The sequence below is a fragment of the Pseudopipra pipra genome, chromosome 5 (genome assembly GCF_036250125.1).
Source record: "Pseudopipra pipra isolate bDixPip1 chromosome 5, bDixPip1.hap1, whole genome shotgun sequence".
In the NCBI taxonomy this organism is placed as follows: domain Eukaryota; kingdom Metazoa; phylum Chordata; class Aves; order Passeriformes; family Pipridae; genus Pseudopipra; species Pseudopipra pipra.
The window spans coordinates 12,432,565-12,456,707 of record NC_087553.1 but is presented as its reverse complement, the minus strand read 5'-3'; the positions used below and the strand labels follow the sequence as shown (position 1 = coordinate 12,456,707).

Here is a 24,143-nt window from a genome sequence, read left to right as displayed (position 1 = left end):
ATCCCTGGAAGTGTTCAAGCCCAGGTTAGATGAGGCTCTGAGCAACCTGGTCTAGTGAAAGGTGTTCCTGCCCATGGCAAGGGGTTGGAACTGGATGAGCCTTAAGGTCCCTTCCAACCCAAACAATTCTATGATTCTTATAAAAAAAATTACAGTACAAAATAAAAAACCACCCCGTCTATATAGTATCCTATGTGCTTTGATAGGGACAGAATTACTATAAACAATTAACTTTACCACATCTATCTTGTAATTTTAATATGATTATTTATTAAAATTCATTATTGTATAAGGTTGTACACAAATATTTCTAAAATAACAATCCCACAGAAAAGTAGCAATATATTAAATAAGCTGCTAAGTAAATGTAACTATAATGAAAGCTTGACTCTAGATGTGAAGAAATGACAGATGGAATAGTTATCCAGCTGAAAAGCTCTAAGGCTGTGTACAGCACGATATGGAATGTGAAGAACATCAGGAAAAGGGATACATGGAAACAGGCTGCCCTCCACTGGTCAGTGCCCAGTACACAGGTAACACAGTTCACTAACAGGGACAGATACTCTCCAGTGTCTGGATATTTCTGGATAGCTCCTCTTTTTGAAAATAAAAGGTCAACAGTATCACAATGTGACCAATTAAAAGCTAAGCCCATGCAAATGCCTTAAAAAATTGCAAAGCAACGAGAATATTATTGCTGAAATTAATGTGACCTCTGAAAGTACATGTAAATGTACAGGTACCTTTCTTTATACAACTGATGTAATGGGCAAAGAAAAGGAGCTCTTGAACATCTTAGTAAAAAAAGATTTACAGTAATTCACAGATACTAAATTTCCTTTCAGGAGCTATTTTGGTGAGTAGATAATCCAACAGTGGAGAAGGAAGTAAATATGGCTGATTTCAGTGAATGACCACCTGATTTTTCATGCAGTTGTAAAAAAACTGTGACAACCATTCTTGAAATGCTGCTCTATCTCAGGTAAAACAAAGCAGCTGTTTAACAGCTGAAGTGTGCTGCACTGTACAAATTATTAACTATACAAGTTTAGGCTCCTTTCACTTAAAAAAAAAAAATCAGCATGCAACCAGTACTTGCTAAATAAAGTATTCCCCACCATGAAAACAATCAGATTAATTATCTGAGGCAGAGAAGACAGATGTACTTTCCATGGGCCATTTACAGAAGCAAAGCAGTATGCAGCAAGCCTAATTATTAGGTAATTTATAACTAAGTCAAATGACAGCAAACACCCAGTGGTTTGTAGCATTTTCAATATTCTAAGTGGAAAGATAGAACTGCTACAGGAAATCTATAAAAAACCCAATAGAATTATTAGCCAACCCATCCAAATTGACAAAATTGAAGACAAAAATTTTTCTTCAAAAGTAAATATACCCATTATGCTTAAGTAGCAAAGAATATTTAAAGCATGTGAAAGTACAGATATTTTAAAGCCATAGCAACCATGAAAGATCAGAACCCAAAAATCAATTAAAAACAATAGTTTAACATTCCTCCACTTAACTGACCTTTAGCTGGAGAGAATGGTTGAGAAGCAAGCGGATCAGAGCAAAGTTCCAATGGAAATTGCAGCTGTTCTTCATTATCTGTAGATGCTTCAACAATGAAAATATTCCCAATTGATAATTAACCCCCAAAATAAGATTTGCAAGTAATAATTAGCAGAATCAATTTAGTCAGGTCTGACTGGAACAGATTTTTTCAGCATATGCAAATAGTTCTGTAGGGACAGTTAGGTGTCTGACAATAAATCCAGCTGCAAAACTGAACAGAATCTGTGTTCCACTGAACAGGATCTGATTTAGTATTTTTAGGAATAAATATCAAGTCAATTCATGCATTTTAGTTTTGATTCTGCAGTTGGATATATGTCAGCTAAACGTTACAGTAAAAATTAACATTTGGATTTATTTCACATGAAAGAAAACAATATGCTGAAGAAGTCAGTTATAACTAATGTTTTAGAAGCATATGGCTCTGTCCACTACCTAATTCCATTCCTCAGAATCTAGCATCTTTAAAATTTTGTCTGAATTCCCATTTCCAGATTGCATATATACATTTCTAGCATAAGATGGTGCTTCATTAGCAAGAGGACATATGCAGATTATAGTAGTCTCTTCTACTCCCTCCATATTCCATATGCTTCACTGATCTCCAAAACCATTACTGACCTGCTTAAGGGTTTTCAGAAGGTTTTTTTCTTTAAGTATTATGAATAATTTATTTTCTACTTTCTTGAAGTAAGGGCAAAATTTGGTGCCTATAAGAACAAATATTCTCTGATGACTTACACCACGTTTCAAAATACAATGGAAATGTCATCATCTGTTACACTGATTCTTTAGTTAAAAATAATCCAAGAAATATGGTAGATGGAATAAGGAAATACCAAATTTTATCTTTGTGTTACTGTAAGTAAAGCAAATACCTAATAGTTGATAAGTAAGTCATCCTGCTGGAGGTATGTACATGAACTCTAAAAAACCTCTATGTTTTGAAAGAACCTCTCTGTAAAACTATTTATATGTAATAACTGAAATTAAAATGCAGACTCATTAAGTACTGGGGGAAAAAAAAAGAAAGAAAAATACTATCTCTTTTCTTTATATGCCTCACAATATTTACCTCTTTGTTGTGACTTTTCTGTAGGGGCTTTGTTGGTTTGTAACGCTTGGTTTTTGTCATATGTAATTGCAACAGCTGTGACTGCAATCTGCAAATCAAAAATAGCTTATTAGGTAACTTAATATCTTGTGCAATCTGCAAAAATAATTTTGAAAACAAGCAGCTTTTTGCACAGAAACAGAATATGGGGGGGAAAAAAAAAATCATCTGAGCATACCCATTAAAACCCTCAACAGCAGAGCCTAAAAGGTAATAGTAAGGTCTGTTGTTAGATCATATGCCTGACAGTGTTTGTCCCACATTTGTGGATTTGTTCACCAGTTCTTTCCTTTTTCTTGGTGAACAGACATTAAAAAAGATCACTGAAATTCATTATCATAGTATTTGTAAGAGGAAATGGTATTTCACTGAACACAAGAATGATGCTATACTTCTAAAAAAAAAAACAAAACCATTTAGTCTAAAAATAATGAAAATACAACACATCATCTTGAAATGGCAAGGAAAAAAAATGAGACAATTACAATGACAGCAACAGGCAGAAACTGATGCACAGGAAGTTCCACTTGAACATGAGGAAGAACTTCTCTCTTGTGCAATAGAACAGGTTACCCAAAGGGGGTGTGGAGTCTTCCTCACTGGGGATATTTCAGAACTGTCTGGACACAATCCTGTGCCATGTGCTCTGGGGATGATCCTGCTTGAGCAGGGAGATGGGACCAAAACTGGTGAACTCAAGGCCATAATGTTCAGTGAAGAAAAAAATGAACTGTTGAGTTTTACTTCCAAATTCACCAGATATACAAGTAAATCAAATCATAGCCCAGTTCACTCTGAGCAGCAAACACCAATTAAAGGCCCAGACTGCCATGCCTACATCCTGAAAGTCAAAAGCAGCAGTTCACTCACCTGAACTAATTCATCCTCTGGTAGAGCAACTGTGAAGTTTACATGGCAAAGACAGCAGGGAACCATAGATCGGAGTTTAAAATACAAGCTCTGTTGAAGACAAGACATTTGTGTTACTCAAAAAACAAATCTATGGTTTAATGCAGAGAAATTAAGAATCAAAACTCTTTTCATAGCAGAAGTTGTGTCATCATATGTCTAGCTGACATGGTGGTGTTTGGTCAAAGGTTGGACTCAGATCTCAGGGATCTTTTCCAACCTATTTGCTTCTGTGATTTTGTATTAATTTTTTCTTCAAGAAGAATTACATGTGTGAAAAGTCAGGACAGAATGCCAGGACTCCTTCAAATTCAAAAAGCTTTGGAAATCCTTAATATACTAAAAGGCTGAATTTAGTTCTAGAGCAACTTACAGACACTAATTACAGACACTTTGTAGTCTAATTTCAAAAAGTAATTATGAAAAATGTATAGCATAATTCAGTATAGCATAATTTTACTTTGCTTCCATTTGAACAATTAAAAAATATTTAAAATAAGATTCTTACCTTCAACAGATTCTCACAGAGATCATTAAAGTTCTTATTAAGTGTTTGATTTGTTGGATTAATGTTGCTTAATCTGGATACTCTTACTGCTGTGAACATCTGAATTAGAAACAAGCACACATTTTTTTTTGCCAATATGAGGAAATATATTTTATCCAATATATTAAAACCAAAACAAATTCATAAAGAAGGAAAATAATGCATAACATATTATCATACTCAGTACCTCGTGCTAAGTAACACAGCCAACAATCTGTTTTAGAGGCTTCAAAATCTAGCCAAGATCTTAACGAAGTCTAAAATCTTGAAGTTCATATTTACTGTAATTACTTTTGTATTTTTGTTTTAGGTTCTCTGTTAAACAACAGCACTGAAAAAAACAGGTTCTCATACCTCGTTTTTCTTACCAAAACACTACTTTTATTTCCAACCTAAGGGTATCCTTTTAATTTATCTTTGAAAAGTAGTGCTCTCAAATAGATACTTAAATTACTAGAGCATATTTCAACACAATTAGCAAAAGGTTTCAATTTTCTTTGAATAAATAACCTTACTTGAATTTCCGGTGTCCAGTTATTTATACCAGGCATAATTTCCGTGTTGCAACTGTAAAAACCTGTGAAGAAAATATTTGGGAAAGTCTATTTTATACACTGACATATAAAAATACTTCTGAAGAAACATGTGACCTTAATGTTTTGCAAGTATTTTCCCTCATGTAGTTTTGAATATTGAATAACACACCAGAAATGAGACTGACATTCAAAAAACAAATGTAGTATTCTTGAAGGGAGAGCAAACACCCAAAATCCACAACTGCTCCACCTAATTTCTAATAGATAAACTGTGTACAAATGAGGAAATTTATCAACAAGGTGTGAAAGGAAAAGCTGAAAAGCCAACCTTTGACAGACAGCATAAAGATGATGTAAAGAAACTACCTAGAGACTAGGTAAAAACAGCACTTAAAAAAAAATAACTAATCAGTAAAGTAAGAAAAGTTATAAACAGCAAATAGGCAATGCTGAAAGTCTGAAGATATAGTTAAATAAGCAGAAAAGAGGCCCATCTGGTAGAGCCAATATAAAAGCAAAAAATAAGTTAGAAAAGAAATTGTGTAGCAGCTTGAAGAAGATATAAATATTAATAGATTTTCTTTCAGAACATCAAAAGCAGAAATTATATGAAAGAATCAAGTAAGATATGGAAAAATATGAAGAGATGATAACACAAGAGCAGAAAACATGTCCCCTTTTTTTTTACATCAGTGTTCATCACAACAGTGGAAAACCAGTCTCATGTTTATTTTCCATCAGAGAATCCATCTCAGAGATGTGTCTGAAGGAGACAAGTGGGCAAATGAAAAATAAAGATTCACATAAACAAGAGAAAAGGCAAAAAAATTCAAACAGCTGACTAAATGGCATTGAGCTCTTAACTTAAACTTGCTCCATTACCAGAGGAGAGGATTCTTTAATCTTCAAGTAGTGAGGAGCTCTTACTGACTGGGATCTACTAATTATTTGCCTAATACAGATATCTCTTTTACTGGCCCACAGCAGCTATTCCAGAAAAGGGAGTTAATGGGCAGAAGGAAAAACAAGACACTGCAGAGGAGCTGAGAAGACTTTCCTAAGGAACAGTCATAGCTCACAAGCTCTCAAGAAGCATATAGACAAAAGATCTCTGACTGAACCAGCCTGCTTGGGACATCAGAAAGCACATGGTAAGTTCCTTCACCAAGGACTCTTTACCAAACTAACAGAATGAAGTGTCATTGAAGGAAATGCAATTATTATAAGACTGGAAAAAGAGAGACAAAATAAATTCTCCATTTTCACAGAAGAGATATCTGTAACTCAGGATTTTATGCTTCAAGCATATTCATAACTTATCTGCAAAAGAGGATAAAATGAGATGACTGCTAATGGCCTTATTTTAAGGTAGTAAATTCAACTGCAGCAGGACAATGGATAATCAATGAGGAATAAAAGATTTGGTGGTAATAATAGATAACTATGACAAGGATGGTTCTGAGCTCAACAGGACTTAAAATTATAAACACTTATACCAGTTATTAGAAAGGAAACAGTTACTTGCTCAGAAGAAACATGGGGAAACTCACATGACAACAAGGAGGACAAGGACAACCCAATGTCCAGAGCAATTTCCATATAATGGACAACTACATTAACCTCTTCTCCACATCCAGAAGTTCCATCAGGGAGGGTATGACAGAAATGTATACATCCACAAATAGCATAAAGATGATTGATATAAGGCAATAATTAGTTTTCTGTTCTACTTTAATTGATTTGAAACCTAAAAATTAGTCAGTCAGTCTAAAAATCTTCAGAAACAGTAATATTTTCAGTTCTTGTGGCATTTTTTAAAATAATTTTTAATAAAACTAGTTCCAGTTTTTCCTTTTCTACTATAAAGTAGAAAAATAAGGTTTTAACTATACCAGAAGGTGGTGGAACATCTGTCAGTAAAGAATGTACGTCTTCCATTGCATCTGTATCATCAATCTGTAAAAAAGAATAATTGATGAAAATCACGTTGCTGTGCCAGTAAGAAGTCTCAAAAAGATGTAAAAATTCTGTCATCAAAAGATCTATATCTGGCAGCTTGGCTGAGATTTTTGAAAAGGATTCTATGAACCAGACCTCTGAATCTTAACTAGCAGCCTATGATATGCTTAACACTCAAAAAATAGTTCCCTTAATTAGACTGTATAAAGCTATGTGCACAGAATACATAGAAAAGTGCAGTAGATAATAATATAAAGAGACTTTATAAAACAATTTAAAATGCTTAACAAGGTTCCACATAATAACTCATAGCTTTTTCCAGCTAAGCTGTACTACACTGATGTGATTATTCTTTGCCTGTCCTAAAGACACATGAAAATCTTCCCAGCATTTTAAAAACCTGCCTTAGAAAGAACAGCAGAAAATGAAATGGGAAAAGGTGAATTTTGGGACTATTACTTTTTCCAATCCAAATAACCTCTAGTTCATCCAACCTTATTTTAGATCAGACTGCTACGTGCCCTGCTACCTTCTGTAAATATTTCTGTCATGTGTCTTTAGGTTTATTCTGCCTTATTGATCTGCAAGAGATCCAAGTTTAACCTCTGACTTCTAACATTTTCTTGCAAGTATTTTGGAAATCATTTAACTCCAGTATTAAAAGGTTTTCTGTCAGGTATTGTTTCTCCTTGTCTCTCTCCAAGTAAGAGGGTTTTGTCTTTTTTTTTTTCTTTTTTTTCCTCAAAAACTCCCAAAAAATCCCAAATAATAAAAAAACCCAGACAGCTTTACTTGTCACAATTGCCTTCCCAGGACCTCTTAGCATTTCCTCATCACAGTGAACTTTTTCTTACATATTTCCAGTGAACAATGATTTTACTCTTCAAAGGTCAGTCAGGAGCATAATTAAAGCTTCTGAAATATTGTTTCTGACATGCAATCTCTTAACAAAGGCAGTAGTAAATGATTTCACAGGTAAAAAAGTCTTTTTTTTCTATAAAGACTGAACTACCAAAACACAGGGATGTATATTCTAGGACCAACATATTCCTTAAACATCAGATCTTATTTTTCTTGCTAGCATTAGCACTACTTTTATGCACTCTATAGTACACTACAGTGTACTTAGATTTTTTTCCCTTCCACATGGGGATCTAGAGCCCATACTGGAGTTAATAAGGCAGAAGGAAGAATTCTCCAAAACTGTAGAAAAAGAGCTGAACTCTGCTTGTTGTATATAATCATAGAATGGTTTGGGTTGGAAGGAACCTTAAAACTTCCCCTGTTCCAACCCCCCTTAACCAGCTGATCTTCGGTATAATGTATCACACTTCATGAGGCAACTGGACAGAAAAAGTACGCTGAGTTTTTGTTATCACTGCCTGTCTTCTATTTGACAGCCTTTACAAGAGAAATGAAGGCTGGGCTTATGTTTTTTCCAGTATTTAGTAGTCTCTGGGTTGTTTTTTTGGGTTTTTTGTTTGTTTGTTTTTTAATGCCTTACAAAATCCTCTATTTTTAACAAAGGCATTCAACCCCTTTTGCATTTAGCAAAGTATTTTCTGATTTTCAATACAGCGCCTCAGAGAGCATCAATCATAACTTTTGTTTTGAGGAAACAATTCTGCTCCTGTCAGATTAAAATCAAAACCTGAAATTTAAAGTGTTTTCTTAGCCAGGGACAGGTATTTGTAATACCTGTATCTACAGGATGATCAAAACTCTAGCCCTTCTTTAATACTTGCCTACTGTCCTTCAAAACTGTACAATGTTAAAATCACATCTTTGAATTTTAGTGAATAGAGAAGTTCTTTATCTACAGCTGTTGTTCTTTTTTCTAATTGTAACTAGAAAGAATTGGAAGGTGTTGTTGGAAGCTATGAATTCTTTAACTGTGAAGAGCATCAGCTGAAATTCAGAAAAGCAAGTCTTCTTTTATTTGCTCTCTTGACACATGCAGTTTTTTGAATGCTTTTAATACCACCAGTTCTGGAAACTAATTATTCTGAATATTCAACTATAACAATAAGAGCTTTGAAACCGGAAGAATATACAAGCTTTTTTTTTCTTTTTTGCTAAATTGGGACAACACAGAACCTCAATGTTTATAAAAATATATTTAAGTTTTTGATCAGTGTGATCTGCTGCTTGAAGTAGGCAGAAGGGCATTTCTTAATGGCTCTTAATTATTATTCTAGATATTGCTACATGTCCATGAACAGCAGGGCAATCTTTTTTCAGATACTGTCCCTAGGCATAATACAGCTGTGCTTTAAGTGAACAGAAAAAGAAAGACAAAGCAAAATCCAATACTTAACACTTTCTGCTGATACAAAATGGAAAAAAAAATTACACAATTTAAGAAGTGTCCTTGGAGACGAGTAAGAAAACTGGTGGTTTGAATTTCAAAACCACCACAAAAACTTCTCTCAGGTTTTTTTTAATATATATTTGAGGAGAAGAAAAGTATGAACATGAGTACTGAAAACGTTTAATCACCTCCAAGACGAAAGCATCTTTTTTCCCATGTGAAAGGTCAAGCTCTGTAACTTCATCAGAGCTTTCTGACTGGGATCTTAATAGCCTGGAACGTTGTCTTGGCTCTGGAATGGGAGACCCTATGATTTCTTCAGGTAGTTCCTAAAAAGGATATAAGAATTAGCAGATGTTCTACATAGCTTAGAAATAATTTCAATCAGAAACAACTTGTTAACAGTTTTAAGAATCGGAACACTCTGAAAATAATTTTACTGTGAAATAAATCTAAATAAGTACAAACTGATTTAGAATCACAGAATCACAGAACAGAATATCCTGAGTTGGAAGGGACAGGTTACCAGCACAGGTTACTATTGTAAACTTCTTATTTAAATTATGCCTGTACTGATCTTGAAAAAACCTCGAAGTTTGAGATAGTGTATGAAAGTTCCTAGCTGAGTAAAAAGTGCTAGGGATTTCATCCAAGCCAAGGTTGAGACCGAATTCTTTTTAACATAAAAAACCCACATAATATGACACAGATCTGTGAAACAGCCTGGCTCACTCCCAGAAGTTACAGATTTCTTCAGGATTCTTTTGGCTATGGGGCTGAAGAGATCTGAAAAATCCAGTAGCTTCCCAAAATACAGCTAAAAAGATAGAATCATAGAATCATAGAATCATAGAATCGATTGGGTTGGAAAAGACCTCCGAGATCATCGAGTCCAACCCTTGGTCCAAATCCAGTCCATTTATTAGATCATGGCACTCAGTGCCACATCCAATCTGCGTTTAAAAATCTCCAGGGATGGTGAATCCACCACCTCTCTGGGCAGCCCATTCCAATGCCTGATCACTCTCTCTGTAAAGAATTTTCTCCTGATATCCAACTTAAATTTCCCCTGGCGCAGCTTAAGCCCGTGCCCCCTTGTCCTATTGCTGAGTGCCTGAGAGAAGAGACCAACCCCCACCTGGCTAGAACTTCCCTTCAGGTAGTTATAGACGGTGATGAGGTCACCTCTGAGCCTCCTCTTCTCCAGGCTAAACAACCCCAGCTCCCTCAGCCTCTCCCCATAGGACTTATGCTCCAGTCCCTTCACCAGCCTTGTCGCTCTTCTCTGGACCCGCTCCAGCACCTCAATATCCTTTCTGAACTGAGGGGCCCAGAACTGAACACAATACTCAAGGTGTGGCCTCACCAACGCAGAGTACAGGGGAAGGATCACTTCCCTGCTCCTGCTGGCCACGCTATTTTTGATACAGGACAAGATCCCATTGGCCTTCTTGGCCACCTGGGCACACTGTTGGCTCATGTTGAGCTTCCTGTCAATTAGTACCCCCAGGTCCCTTTCTGCCTGGCTGCTCTTCAGCCACTCTTTGCCCAGCCTGTAGCACTGCATGGGGTTGTTGTGGCCAAAGTGCAGGACCCGGCACTTGGCTTTATTGAACTTCATCCCATTGGAATCAGCCCATCTCTCAAGTCTATCCAGATCCCTCTGCAGATAGAGATCTATATCTCTATTAATAAAGAAACTCATGTTCAATGATTCAGTCACTAAGGAGTCATGGATATACACCGTGTGTATGTTTGATTCAGATTGTTTTATTTTTAAGAATGAAAGATTTACTTACTGGAGGATTAATCTCATAAAGTTCCTTGTTTTTTGCTATCGTGTCATTTATTTTCTTTTGCATATGAGATATGTGCTGCTCATAGGTGCCATCATTTGGAGTCTTCCCAGCAATCTGAATACCCCCAGGTGTTGGCAAAGCTGCTAGATAAACACCTGTTGCAGACTTTTAAAAAGTCATTAAGAAAAAAAAGACAATTACATAAGGATGTACTGCTAACATCTGCAGATAAAGTTTTCCATAATGCTCGTGCTGTAACAGACAGCACTGTGACATGCACAGCACAGCCTCTTGCCACAATAAATGGATTTCTCTCTCCCATTCACTTATGAGGAAAAAAATCCCACTTATGAAAAAATCCCACTACTCTTTGGGTAAATTCTCTCCTTCTCATGGGATTTTTCCATAGTGGAGCACTTCACTTACCTAAAAATTCTGAAAAGACTAAAAATTAAAACCTCTGTCCCAGGATATTTTGCATAAGCAAGTGATGGTTTTGAAGATTTAAAACTTGACCCAAGCATTTATAGTGTCACTGAAATTGTGACAATCCTATTTCTATTTACAGAAAACAGATCACTGAAGACAAAAAGAACATGCAAGCTTGTCAGTATTACCCAAACACCCTCTGATGCAGGAAGAAGCAGCACATTTCACTATTCTAACCCAACATGACAGAATGGGGTTAGAAAAATACTGTTAATGAACAATTCTTGACTCTAAGACACTTCCAATCTATCACTTATTTCTTCAGTGCCATCACAGAAGAGGCAACAAACCTTCCTCTCGTTGGCACCTAACCAGAAGATTTACTGAGACTAAATCGACCTTACTTGTCATGGAACTGTAATGCAATTTGAGGAACAGGGACCTCCTTCACAGGACCTTTAAAGAACACAATCATTTTTCTGAAATTTATGCCATTAAACCATTTAAAATCTCTTTTCCTCTCATTCTCTTTCTAGTAATCTTGTCCCCTAACAAGGTTTCAAGAGATTTGCATCTTCCTTCTCTGCTGATGAAAGACAGTCTGCCCTGATTTGACAATAATTAGACACCTTGTTCCTTTCCATCAGTTCATTTATTCTTAAAATGTCATTTTAATATCTCTAGTCACTCCGAATTCCACAACACTGCTATGTCTTCTTGAAAAAATACTGTAAGAAAGCCAAAGAATCTGAAGATTCAAACTGTACTTACTGCTAACCCCATTAGCATATTTTCCCCCACGGTGATCTGGATTCTCAGCCCAAACAGAGCATTCATTCCTCTCAGCTTCAGTTTATTCATCAGCTGTGTGTGCACTTCATATTCCATAAATGGCAGGAGGTTACTGATAGAGGTTGCATTTGCTTCAGCTTGAGCTTTCTTCTTCAGGCGGCATAACCTGAGAACACAGAGCAGCACGTGAGATCTGCAGGGATCAGCAGACACAGAGTCCTAATGGGATAGTGAAGATTCAAAGTCATCACAGGGTATTTTGAGTTTTTTCCTCACTGTGTAACTGAATACAATCAGTTTCTTTTTACTGTATTTTAAAATCCAGTAAAATACTAAATTCTCATCAGGAAGGATCAAGGCAGACTGAGGTACCGACTCTCAATAAGCAAGGTTTGATTTTTAATAGGAACTGTGTTATATTAAACTGTATTCTAGTAGCATTTAAAATGGGTAACATAAAAAGTAAACTTATCAAACAGAACAATACATAACCTTCAGCAGCATTCAAAAATATTCCTTATCAAAGCAGATTATCAAGCACAAAAATTACAAATAATGTATTTTTTGCAAATCACTGAATGATACCTCATGTCTTAAAATATGCTTAAGGACTGTTATCAGACAGAAACACCACTCATCACACAGGGTTTCTGTCATAACAGTCTGACAGCATAGAATAAATATGCAACATTAAGACCTTATCTACAGATTCCTTATAAGCATCTACTGAATGTTTGGCTAAACACATTAACACTCCTATTACATAGCAGCAACTGTTAAAAATTTGCCCTGATCATTACAAGGCAAATTCTGCAGACAAACACAGCTCTCCTGCTATTGCAAGTTGTCTGGTAGCTGTTAAACACCACCATTATACCTCCTCAAAAAAAATTATTTCAAGGGATAGTTCCTGCAGCCCTTTTCAATTAAGCCTCAGAACTGATGAGGTGTATTCTTTTGGATTGCTGCAAGTGTAAAATAAAATGCCAGTTCTTTACAAGAACTCCCTCAGACTGTGTCATCTGAAAACTTGTATTTTCAGCTCTGCTTTGAGTAAGACCCCAAATGTAAACATTCATTTCTCTTGCTGCAAACCTCAAACACTTCAGGTACAAGCATAGGAAATTACATCTACTGGTAGAACTTTTAAAATTCCTATTAATACAGTTATTGAAGACACACACTGGAATAAAGAAAAACAACCCCATCCAAGTACCCTCACAGCTCAAGCATTAACCAGACTGAAAGTACTTATCTTGAAAGAATAAAAGAAAGAGTATAGCAATTCCATCTCTGGCTATATTATGTCACTCTTTGGGTTTAGTCCTACAGGCTGAAATTCAAAGCCCACACCAGGGATACTGTCAGAGAGAAATTTTGTTCAAAAGGAGCACATGCCAACTGTCCATTTTAGTGATACAAATGAGCAACGCTTTCTTCCATGGACCTCATTTGCTACATGATCAGGAAAACATACTAACTCACCAAACTGTAACAAGCTCATCTCAAAATCTTTCTATAGTTTCAGTTTTTTGTTTTGTTGGGTTTTGGGGTTTTTTTTGAGCAATGGGAATGTTTTAGGAAATGAATTCTCGAGAAAATGACACATTTGCAAGTGCTCCAGAGACATATTGGGGACCACTGTTTAACAAAAAGTAAATTTCCAAAATGGTGCTGAACACAGAGTTTAAAGCATAGAACGGCCTGGGTTGGAAAGGACCTTAAAGATCATCCAGTTCCAACCCCCCTGCTGTGGACAGGGACACCTTCCACTAGACCAGGTTGCTAAGAGCCCCATCCAACCTGGATTTGAACACTTCCAGGATTGGGGTATACACAACTTCTCTGGGCAACCTGTTCCAGTGCCTCACCACCCTCACATTAAAGAATTTCTTTCCAATACCCGATCTAAAGCTACTCTCTGTCAGTTTGAAGCCATTCTCCCCTGTCCTGTCACTCCAGGCCCTTGTAAATAGTCTCTCTCCATCTTTTTTGTAGGCTCCCTTCAGGTACTGGGAGGTCACCCCAAAGCCTTCTCTTCTCCAGGCTGAGCAATCCCAATTCTCTCAGCCTTTCTTCCCTCTCTCTAATCAACTTGGCCTCCTCTAGACCTGCTCCAACAGGTTCATATCCTTCCTGTTCTGAGGGCCCCAGAGTCAGATGCAGAACTGCAGGTGGGGTCTCACCAGAGCAGAGGGGCAGAATCACTCAGAGCTTTGGCCAGTCATGTCTTGAAAACGCCCCAAAGATGGAGACTGCATAACCTCCAAGGCAATCTGTCCCACTCCCTGACTGTCCTCATGGGTAAGTGGCTTTTCATGCACTCTGAATCTCTCTTGCTTCAATTGGGCCTCACTCTCCCACTGTGCAGACCCTGGCTACACATGCTCTATAACCACCTTCTAGATACTGGCAGGCTGTTATTAAGTGTCCCTAAATCCCTTCCCTCTCCAGACTGAACAAGTCCAGCACCTGCAGCTTCTCAGCATAGGCCAGGTACTCCTTACTCCCTTGCTGGCCCTCCAAACTTGCTCTATCATTTTCTGGTGTCTGTCCTACTCTCAGAGAAGGACAAAAATGAACAGGTACCATATTGGCTGGTTACACTCACTGTGGTGTAACAGGCAAACTTGAAGAAAATGCAGTCCATCATCCCCTCCACATCATGAAGAGGTTCAACAGGACAGGTCCCACCACAGACTCTGTTATACTTGTCATGACCATCTAGGTAGGTTACAAAACATAAATCGCTACTCTCTCAGCCCAAACATCCAATCAGTTATTTATCCACGTGGCTGGCCACCCATATAGATTGTACATAGCTGGCCCTTCCTTCTTTCTCACTTTTTTCCCTTTTCCAAAGTCAAAGACCACAGCATAAAACAGGACACAGTCAACAATTCCACAGAGATGATGTTCAGTTATGGACATCAGCATGGAATTAACACAACTGGCTGAAACAGTTCATTCAGGTGAACCTGCCTACAGCAAGGGAGTTGGAACTCAATGATCTTCAAGGTCTCCTTCCAACTCAAACAATTCTATGATTCTAGGATGAATAAGTTTCCAGTGGAAGAGCTGTATCTAACCATTTTAGCAGTCCCAAACAGCAAGAGAAAGCATGAAAAAAGTTCACATCCAGGCAGAAAAAATGTAACAATCCTCACTGGCAATTAAAGACAAAAGCAGAACATTTAGCAAATGTTTATCAACATGGGTAAGTTCACAGATGTCCATCAACAGAGGTGACACAACATAGAGGGAGGAGTAGGCTGTCCTCTTCCTTCTCCTGTTCCCTAATACCTAGCAATTCAACATAAAAATATGAAGTTTGATGACATACTGGATTTTAGCAACAGGAATTATTTCAAGGATCTCCAAAACTTTACTAAGGAAACATTTTGATAGATACCTGGCTTGAATAAGACATCCCTTCCCAATAACTATTGCTTCTACTGGAAGATCAATTGTGGTGAAAAGGACATCAGGAACTTTTTGCTTCCTGCAGTTGTAACAGTAAGTGAGGTGAGCAGGGAATGGCATGTTCAATTCATCATATGGTATATGGCAAAATCCACAACCTGGTGGTGAAGCTTCTTCAATCCTAAAAATACATTATGGAGAACATACTTAAAACATCTGCATCTTTTTAACAATGATCAGTAAGTGCATGTGTATAAACTCTACAGACACCTACTTAAATTATACACTGCAGCTCTACTCTGCTCCATTATACCAATGTGATAAGTATTACATTATATGAATTAGAAGAACACAATTAGGTTAATTGATACTAGCTAAAACACTGTAAATAAAACTTGCATTGAAACTTGTTATGCAGAGATTGAGAAAAAGCACAATTTATATAAACTTAAAACATTACTGAGTTGCCTTTAGGCATAACTCCTAAATGTAGTCCATGGTACAACAGTTGGAAGATGAATTTGCTGTACCAAACACAATGAAAAGTCTCTTTTACATTGACTGTGTCCAAAAACCTACACAAACTCAATGAGCAGAATATAAACAACAAACCAACCATCCTGAGAAGGAACACAATATATATTAACATTGTAAGAAGAAGAGCAAGATTATTTCCTAAGATAAGGTATTAGGTAAAACTTGTTATCCACTTAAAACACTTAGTCCCACTCCCACAAACAATACCCAGGAATGACCACTATAAAAATATGACCAAGGAAAGCACAGGCTAACTGCACCACCGCAGATTTATTCTGTTTCATATAAACAATTCTCAGTGATTTTGAAGAGGTGCTTAAGCAAATCTGATAGATTTGGAACATTATTTATCATAAGACTTTGGCAAATATATTTTGTCTCAAGCATTAGCTTTGTCTGTTGTTTTACCTTTCTTTGGCATTTCTAGTCTATGCCAAGACTCTTAGTAGCACCAAAATACATATTTCGATAAAAGTGCAATTTCCTTTATATTATAAACATGACACTTCTTTCTCTCCATCATATAGTGACTACAAAGACAACTATTTTTGTTCTGGCTACAATTTTTAAAAGTCTATCTACACTAGAAGGTAATGACCAAAAAAGTAAAAGAATAATAAATAATACTACATTGGCTGGTTTATTATGGAAAAAGTAATGAGAATGCTTAAGTGTAATAAATAGCCTTGCTTACAGGCACAATAATCCCTTGAAATATTTAAACACTATCCTGATGAACACATAATAAGTTACCAGTATGCGTTAGTTCATTTAATTATTTTTTCCCCAAAGTAATTATTTGGCAGTACCCATTCTTAAATTTTATTTGCAAAAGCAGAAACAAATGGAAACTTCATGTTTGTCCTTCAGTTTCACGATTTTGTTCACAAACTTCAAATAAAACATTTTGTAATAATCTGGCACCGTCTTTGTCTCACAAGGAAGCTATTTTATCTCCCATGCAGCTCTTAAATAGTATATATAGAGCATATATACACATATTACAGCTACAGCTGCTTTTGGCTTATGTATTCCATCAAACATCTGTCATTTTTATAGTGTGATATAAAGTTGAGAAAGATACCTGAAGAGCAGCAAAGAAAAAAAACTGAGTTATGATCTGTGTTAGTAGTCAAACGTGTTACCTTATTCAGACTGTTAGAAATAAAAACAGAATATCTAATTTGGTGCAGAGTTCCATTACTTCTGTGGTTGTTGTTGTTAGTGAAAAGCAGTAAAGTGGTTGGTCCCGCATCCTGCACTGTAACACTGTAACCTACCCTAATAGAGAAGAACTATCTTGGCTCTGAGGAAAAAAATCAACCTCTCCCTTCTCTGACCCTATGGAAAAGAAGCCAGGCTGCCATGACAACCTTTGTTCCAAACAGCCTTCCATGGTGCCATCCTGAAGGAACCTAGGGTTCAGTACAGCTGCTGTGCCAGACGCGGACAAAATACAGACCTCTTCACTATAAGAGAAAAGAATGACAACAAAGTGAATTCCTACTGCTCAGTGATGATTTCTTCTAGAACTATTAGATTAAAAGGCTGGTACAAAAGACTCCATGAATTTAATATTACTATTAACTTTGTACATTTGTGCAATTTTATCCATTCGATCTCACCAACTCTTCTGGCATTTAAACCATCATATAAATAAGAATGAGAAGAACTGAACCAAAAGACTAATGAGCTTTGACCTATGTTATAAATAACAGAACAGAACAGGAAGGCTAACCAAGTTTAAGTATGGTTTTCAGTTCTGTGGTTAACAATGGTTCTATGGTTAGCAAACCAACAAAAGCAAAGAAACACTAAAAAACCACAAAAAACCAAAACCCAAAACCCAACCCAAAGTGTAATTGTTTACCAAAGTAAAATGGAAGCTGAGAGCCTCATCATCTTATGAACATTCAATTTTCAAAATGAAATTACAACACAACACTGACAAAGGTGTTTCTTGGAGGATAAGAAGTAGCAAAACAGTAAAAACTGTGTATGAACAACTAGAATAATGGCAAATATAGCATGTAAAGTAACTGATAATACTTATTATTTAGGAGTGTTAGAGCTCAAACTCAGATCTAAGAGTGTTAGATCACAGAGCTTTTAATATTTCTCAAATTTTTCCCCACATTTCCTAGAATTATACATGTGCCTTTTTAATTTGTTGTTTCACTTTCCAGAATAATTTTTCACACATGTCTGGCAGACCAGTACTTACACACAGAGGCTTGTGCTTTAAGCATGGAATAAAGTTGAACTGGCAAGTAAGCATGGGAACTCTAATAAACTATTTCATCAACTACCAAATACTACCACACTAAGTTCCTTAAGAAGAATGAAAGTGTGAAACAACCCAATAGCTGACTGCCTACCTACACTCTGTATATTCTTTCCCTGTAGCTTTTTACAATGAGATTGACAGCCAAAGGAATAAACTTTTCATTTTTTGCAAGTTCATCCCTCTGTGATGGAGTAATTCTGAGATAAATATGGTCTTTAATACACCAAGCAAGACAGGACATAACCAGATGAGACAACATAAGGAATACAAACCATGCCTTGTCTGTAAAGTTCTTTTCTTTTTCTACTCTAAATGCAATTGACTTTCAAAAATTGTTTTCAAGTTTTGTGAAAGATGAATATATTCAGCAGTTGTTTTTTTTCTACCTGCAGTGAAGCAATACATGTGAAGGAGCAACAAATGTGAAGCAATTCATGTGGATTTCAGACAGATGCTGTGCTCTCACTAAAACACTGTGTAACTCTGTATTTCTTTCTTCAACTTTTCAACTACAAAGTAAAATGAAACTTCTTTTTCCAACTCCTCTCTTTAAAAAAGCAAATCTTTAGTGTTTTTATCTTCTAAGTATTTAGGCAAAATCAGCTTGACAGAAAACAAATTCAGATGTCTGAATTTGCTTGTTCCTTTCATAAAGCAATTCAAAACAAACAGTGAGTATTTTTGTTTTATACTACCAGATATCCTTGCCCACGTAGCTCTTCACAGATTACTTTCCAGAGCTAAAAAGAGACACTTTCCAGTGTCTCTAGGGGTCAGAGAGAAGGACAATTGGCTAGATAAACCTCAAATTATTTCTCCCAAATTCCAAGCCTCTCACAAAGTTTGTTATTAAGCCACTAAAATACATAAGATTGGAATTTTTCTTAGCCAAAGGAAACGCAGTAAGACAATGGAGTTTTGGCATTCAATCTCACAAAGACTACTGCAGAGCTGCAGTTTAGTATGTTAAACACTAGTGTAGGTCTGAAAGACAAAAATAATGACACACATTTTCCAGAAAGAAATACAGAATATTTACATCTGAAATATTCTACATCTATCAGGCAGCATATTCTCCTTTAACTTACAATTGATGCATTAGAAGTAAAAAATGCCTTAAATTTGACGTTTGCCATTCAAGTACTGGTCTGCCAGTTGTTACCTAATAATGAAACTTCAATACATATACTTTTGGGGAGACTCTTAATTATTTAGGCAGATTAGGTTTAGAAAACTTTGTAGATAAATTAACATTGTTACTACAAAAGTAAATATGTAGGATTTATTAAAAAAAAAAAAAGTAATATTTGTAAGGAAAAAAAACTTAAGACCCAATAAAAAAACAAATCAAACTTTTAAAAAAAAGAAAAATCTAATACTGAAATCTCAAAGTCACTTAAACTCTCTCAAGTAGGTATACTAAACAGGTATAGTATAGTATAGTAGGTATATTAGGCAGTACCAACAACTGTGCAGAAAGAGTTAATTTTTAATCCACCAAAGATGCAATAACATTTTCTGTGGTATTTTGAAAATCAAATCATCATCATGATTTACCAAATGCTGGTTGATTCACTGTAGCCCACTACAGCATGACAACCCAATGCCTTGGCATGGGATTTTATTTCTTGTCTGATTTCTGCCCACCATGCATCTCGTGTCTCTGGTTCATCTGAAAGACAAAGTATAAATCAGTTCACTATTCTGCACAATGTCAACATAAAGTTTCATGCAATTAATCTGAAAAGTCAGATTTTTCATATTCAAGTATTTTGTTGTACCTGGTCACTTTTTATTTCCTAGCTATCACACTTTAAGGAAACATTAATGGGACTTTTTCATTAATTTCCTTGTTTATCCCCCATGTGAACAGGTTCTGACAAGATGGATAACACCAAAATACTGTAGATACTGTTCCAATCTCTGCCTACTTGAAGACCACACTGTCAGCTTCCAACAACAGGTAACTTGCAATAGAGCATCACAGATACTCTGTCATACTGAAAAACTACTAACAGTAACAAAACAGTATTTGTAATAGTGAAGTAATATTTTATTTGGCTATACACTTGATGTCTTTGAAATAACCTCAATAGTTTTTCCCATTTCAAGTAGTTCTCTCTCTATTGACGAGATTTTAAAATAATTTGTTAAGACTGCATCACTAATCAAACAGACAGTTCTGTGGCACTTCTAACTTTGAGAAGAAACAGGGATTTGAAACTAATGTATATTTACGACATTAAGTAGTACAAGATATATGTTGACTATGCATTTGTTGGTGCTTTTTTTGCTTCAGTATCCTGGTAACTTCACCTTTCCCTGTCCCTACCAACAGATTCTAATTACCTTTATTGTCCTGGAGGTTACATGTTAAACGTATCCTGTCTGCTTTTCTTGAGCACTACATTAAAAATATTTTTAAAGAGTGCTGCTAGAATAAGTTCATGCAATCCATTTACTTTAACTGCTCAGCAATTAGTTCCCAGAACTAAAGCTCTTGTATCACAAGTTTTTTTACATATGAAGTCAACAAATATTGACATTTACAATTCCAGTTTATCAGCTGTTTCTTCTATCAAAATTGCTTACCTGTACCAATGAATTTAGTTGAAAACTATGTTAATTGGATACATAAGGGGAAAACCAGTAACAAACAACAGGCACTCAGTTGCTACCAAGGATTCTGAGTAGAGAGATTCTTATACAATTTCCCTGAAGTCAACTGAACTTTGCACAGATACAAACTTCCAGTCATTATATCTCCTTGCTGAATCATAATTTACAATATCAAGGTCAAAACCTGGGATTTATTTGGAACCAATTTTGTACTATCAGGAATATTTATCGTGTATGATAACCCCATATCATACACTAGGTTCTCTGACAACATGACAAACAAAAATGAAAGATGTAGATATACACATAACTTGAAATTTACTGAAACAAAAACATTGCACGGCAAGATGTACTCATTCATGAATTTGCCTCAATTTGCATTTAGAACTAGGCTTTCATCTTTCTAAAATAAACTAATGATCATTTTCTAATTAAAAGGAAGAGCACAGAGGTATGTATTTACATTCAACTGCACATAACTTTAGATATCAATGTCGTGTAACTCACAGCATTGCACTGACTAACAGCAGCCTGGGTGCCCAGACTGAACTTTATCCAACCTTTGCTTTAAGAAATGAATGCTGAACAGAAAAAATACCTACAGTGAGTTCTTAGGAATGTTCTCTGCAATTGACAAAAATATACACATTAAGACAAACCAAAGGGTTTCCATGAACTGATATGTTTCATTATATCAGAGATCACTTGAGCAGGTTTCAGTGCATTACTGGTAGAATCTCGAGATGCTGCACTTCACACTCTCAGTGTGAAATCACTGTTTAAACCCTTTCACTGACTGGGAATATCAAATGCTGGAGATGATACTCAGTAATCCTGACTTAGATGGCTCAACCACCTGCTGGCAAGGGCTCACACTTCAGCTTCCAAAACTGAGAATCACACAGGAATAACCCATCACATCACAGGGTTGGAGCTCCCAAGCTCAGCTCTGAGAACCATTTGTGGCACCCCAAATAGGAAGCAAAATATCTTCTCTTTGGTGTGTGCACCTCTGGACAGAGGCTGTTCCTGCTGCCACCAGGTAGCAGCAGTAGGGTTGGTTGAATGGAGCAACTTTGGAAACGGATTGTAAGACAAAAGCTGCATCTGACAAAAAGCAGAGCTGTATGGAAGATATAAGACCACAAGTACATTCTGCAAATGTTATCTCTAACTCTGTTTGGTGGAATGGAGCAATTCCTCCTTCCCCCTCCAGTCATAGACTGGAATACTGCTTTGATAAGCAACATGTTTCTCTCTATAACATAAAAGTGTAAGTAGTAAGAAAAGTGGTTCTCTGACCATGCAGAACAATTCTTGCTCAATGAGACTTGAGTACAGGCAGCTGGTTATAAACACTGACTCAACAGTCACACCAATTTTTGTACTTCACAGAAAAACACCTGCAAAGGAGAAGTAACCTTTTTCTAGACAAAAAAAAAAAAAAACAAAAAAACCCCAAACAACCAATTTTCTAATTCATAACTTTTTATACCTTTAGGTACCATGTGGCAAAAACTGCTCCTACTTGTCACCAATGACCTTTCTATGACAAAGAGTGCAAGAAAGTGTGAAGTCATGATGAGAGTGAGCAACAGGTGAAGTGACTGGATGAACAGAGAAAGTGCTGTGAAATAAAGATAAGATTGCAGGCAAGAATATGACATATTGAAAAGGTGTGATGTAGTCACAGTGAAAACTGAAATGGAATGAAATGTTGAAAGGAAACAGGTATGCTTGAGGGGAACAGAAAAGGTAGAAATAGTGACGGGTCCCAAACCCTATGCAAACATTTAGCTTTCCTACACAAAAATTTATAGCTTAAATTATTAAGTTTAGGAACAAGTTACTAATTTTCTCACCTAACTTATCTACCAGAAAGCCTCATCATAATGGAAAACACATACTGTTGTGAAGTTGCTCAACACTACATCTTGTGAAAGCAACATTTAACCCCTTATTCTGAGAATCTCTTCAACATCAGTAGTACAAAACTATTAACTATAGTAATATAATGGAGCATTTTCAATCTTATTATAGATAAGAACAATTTTCCAGCCATTGTGTTCAGTGTAAAAAGGATCAGGCTCAATATATTCAAAAAAATCCAGCAATTTATTATTGCACAAGATCAAATATTTCTCTAAGAGTCATGCATAAACAAGTGTTAGTAAAGAAGACTTGGACCTCTGCATATCACATTTAAGTAATTTTTTTCTTCCAGAAAGAGGCCAAAAATACAAATCATTGTGTTTATATATAAATACCGTACATTCACAGTTTACATAAACTTACCTTTTCGTATTAAAACACAAAATTATTGTCTACAATCAAAACCAAACACCATGACATTGCAATCATAAGTTGATACAAAACACTGAATGCAGTGCAATGTGTAGCATTCATATTCTTCTGACAAATATTTTCACAAGCAGCCTTTTTTGACACATGAGCCACACAATTTCACATGGGGATGCTGTTGTAGCATTTACAAGTTTAGTAAAGCTAAGGATTTACATAAACAATTAGAGGAGTTAGGGAAGCAGGATGGCATGTGTCCAGTACACTCTGTAAGAGTGCCTGTTGTTTTTTTGCTAAGCAAAAAGCTTAAAGAACTAAGGGTTTGCAAAGCAGATTCAGCAGACAGTAGCCAGAAACGGTGGGTATTTTGGCGCATGCTTGGATCAGGTGACAGTACAGACTGAAAACTATGGCAGCTCACTGAAATGGTTACAGAAAGTAATGGCCCTGGATTCTAGGTGGAAGCAAAAAGGCAAGCATACAGAGCACTCAATCACAAGCTTGTCTAGCAAATCTACCAAGTAGTTTATAGCAAGGTTTATCTACAACTCGAAGCAGAAAAGTTTGCAAGAAGTTACACTGCTATTATGCGCCTTTTGTTGGCAACCAAAGACTGAATATTCAACCTATTAACGTTTTATTAACGTTTCAAAATTGGCATGATATTTATAACCCAGTGGAAGCAAAGCACACTGTTTCCAGAGTTGAGGACTTGAGAAACAATGTTGTTAACAGTACCATGTTCTATAAAAATCGTGCCAACTCAAACCTCCTCCACTAAGCTTCCCAAGCTCATTTTATGCAGCAGCTTTAGGAGACACAAACAGCACTGTATTTAGCTTGTGCCCTAAATGCTACTTGAGTCAGCCCTATCCACCACCAAGTCACTTATCTCCTTCAAAATATGAGGTTGACTCCCATGAGCTGTACTGTCGACAGGACAATATCCTGTCCAAATCTTTCACCTGGAGATAATCCTAGACACTATCAATACTTTCT

At 36.3% G+C, this 24,143-nt stretch overlaps 1 protein-coding gene across 21 annotated transcripts in view; it reads right to left on the bottom strand.

The window, feature by feature from the left end:
* C2CD5 (C2 calcium dependent domain containing 5) overlaps positions 1 to 24,143 on the bottom strand; it is a 67,365-nt gene that overhangs the window by 8,056 nt on the left and 35,166 nt on the right. For 11 of the 21 annotated variants that reach the window (XM_064654474.1, XM_064654455.1, XM_064654462.1 and 8 more), the window contains 12 exons: positions 19,782 to 19,896; positions 17,218 to 17,406; positions 15,390 to 15,581; positions 11,957 to 12,143; positions 10,757 to 10,921; positions 9,146 to 9,286; positions 6,580 to 6,643; positions 4,667 to 4,728; positions 4,113 to 4,211; positions 3,566 to 3,655; positions 2,657 to 2,744; positions 1,537 to 1,623 (listed from right to left, as the gene is read on the bottom strand). In XM_064654474.1, the coding sequence (XP_064510544.1) occupies positions 1,537 to 1,623; positions 2,657 to 2,744; positions 3,566 to 3,655; positions 4,113 to 4,211; positions 4,667 to 4,728; positions 6,580 to 6,643; positions 9,146 to 9,286; positions 10,757 to 10,921; positions 11,957 to 12,143; positions 15,390 to 15,581; positions 17,218 to 17,406; positions 19,782 to 19,896 (1,479 nt within the window). The remainder of the gene's footprint in view (positions 1 to 1,536; positions 1,624 to 2,656; positions 2,745 to 3,565; positions 3,656 to 4,112; positions 4,212 to 4,666; positions 4,729 to 6,579; positions 6,644 to 9,145; positions 9,287 to 10,756; positions 10,922 to 11,956; positions 12,144 to 15,389; positions 15,582 to 17,217; positions 17,407 to 19,781; positions 19,897 to 24,143) is intronic. The other 10 variants (XM_064654460.1, XM_064654463.1, XM_064654471.1 and 7 more) reach the window with 2 other exon arrangements.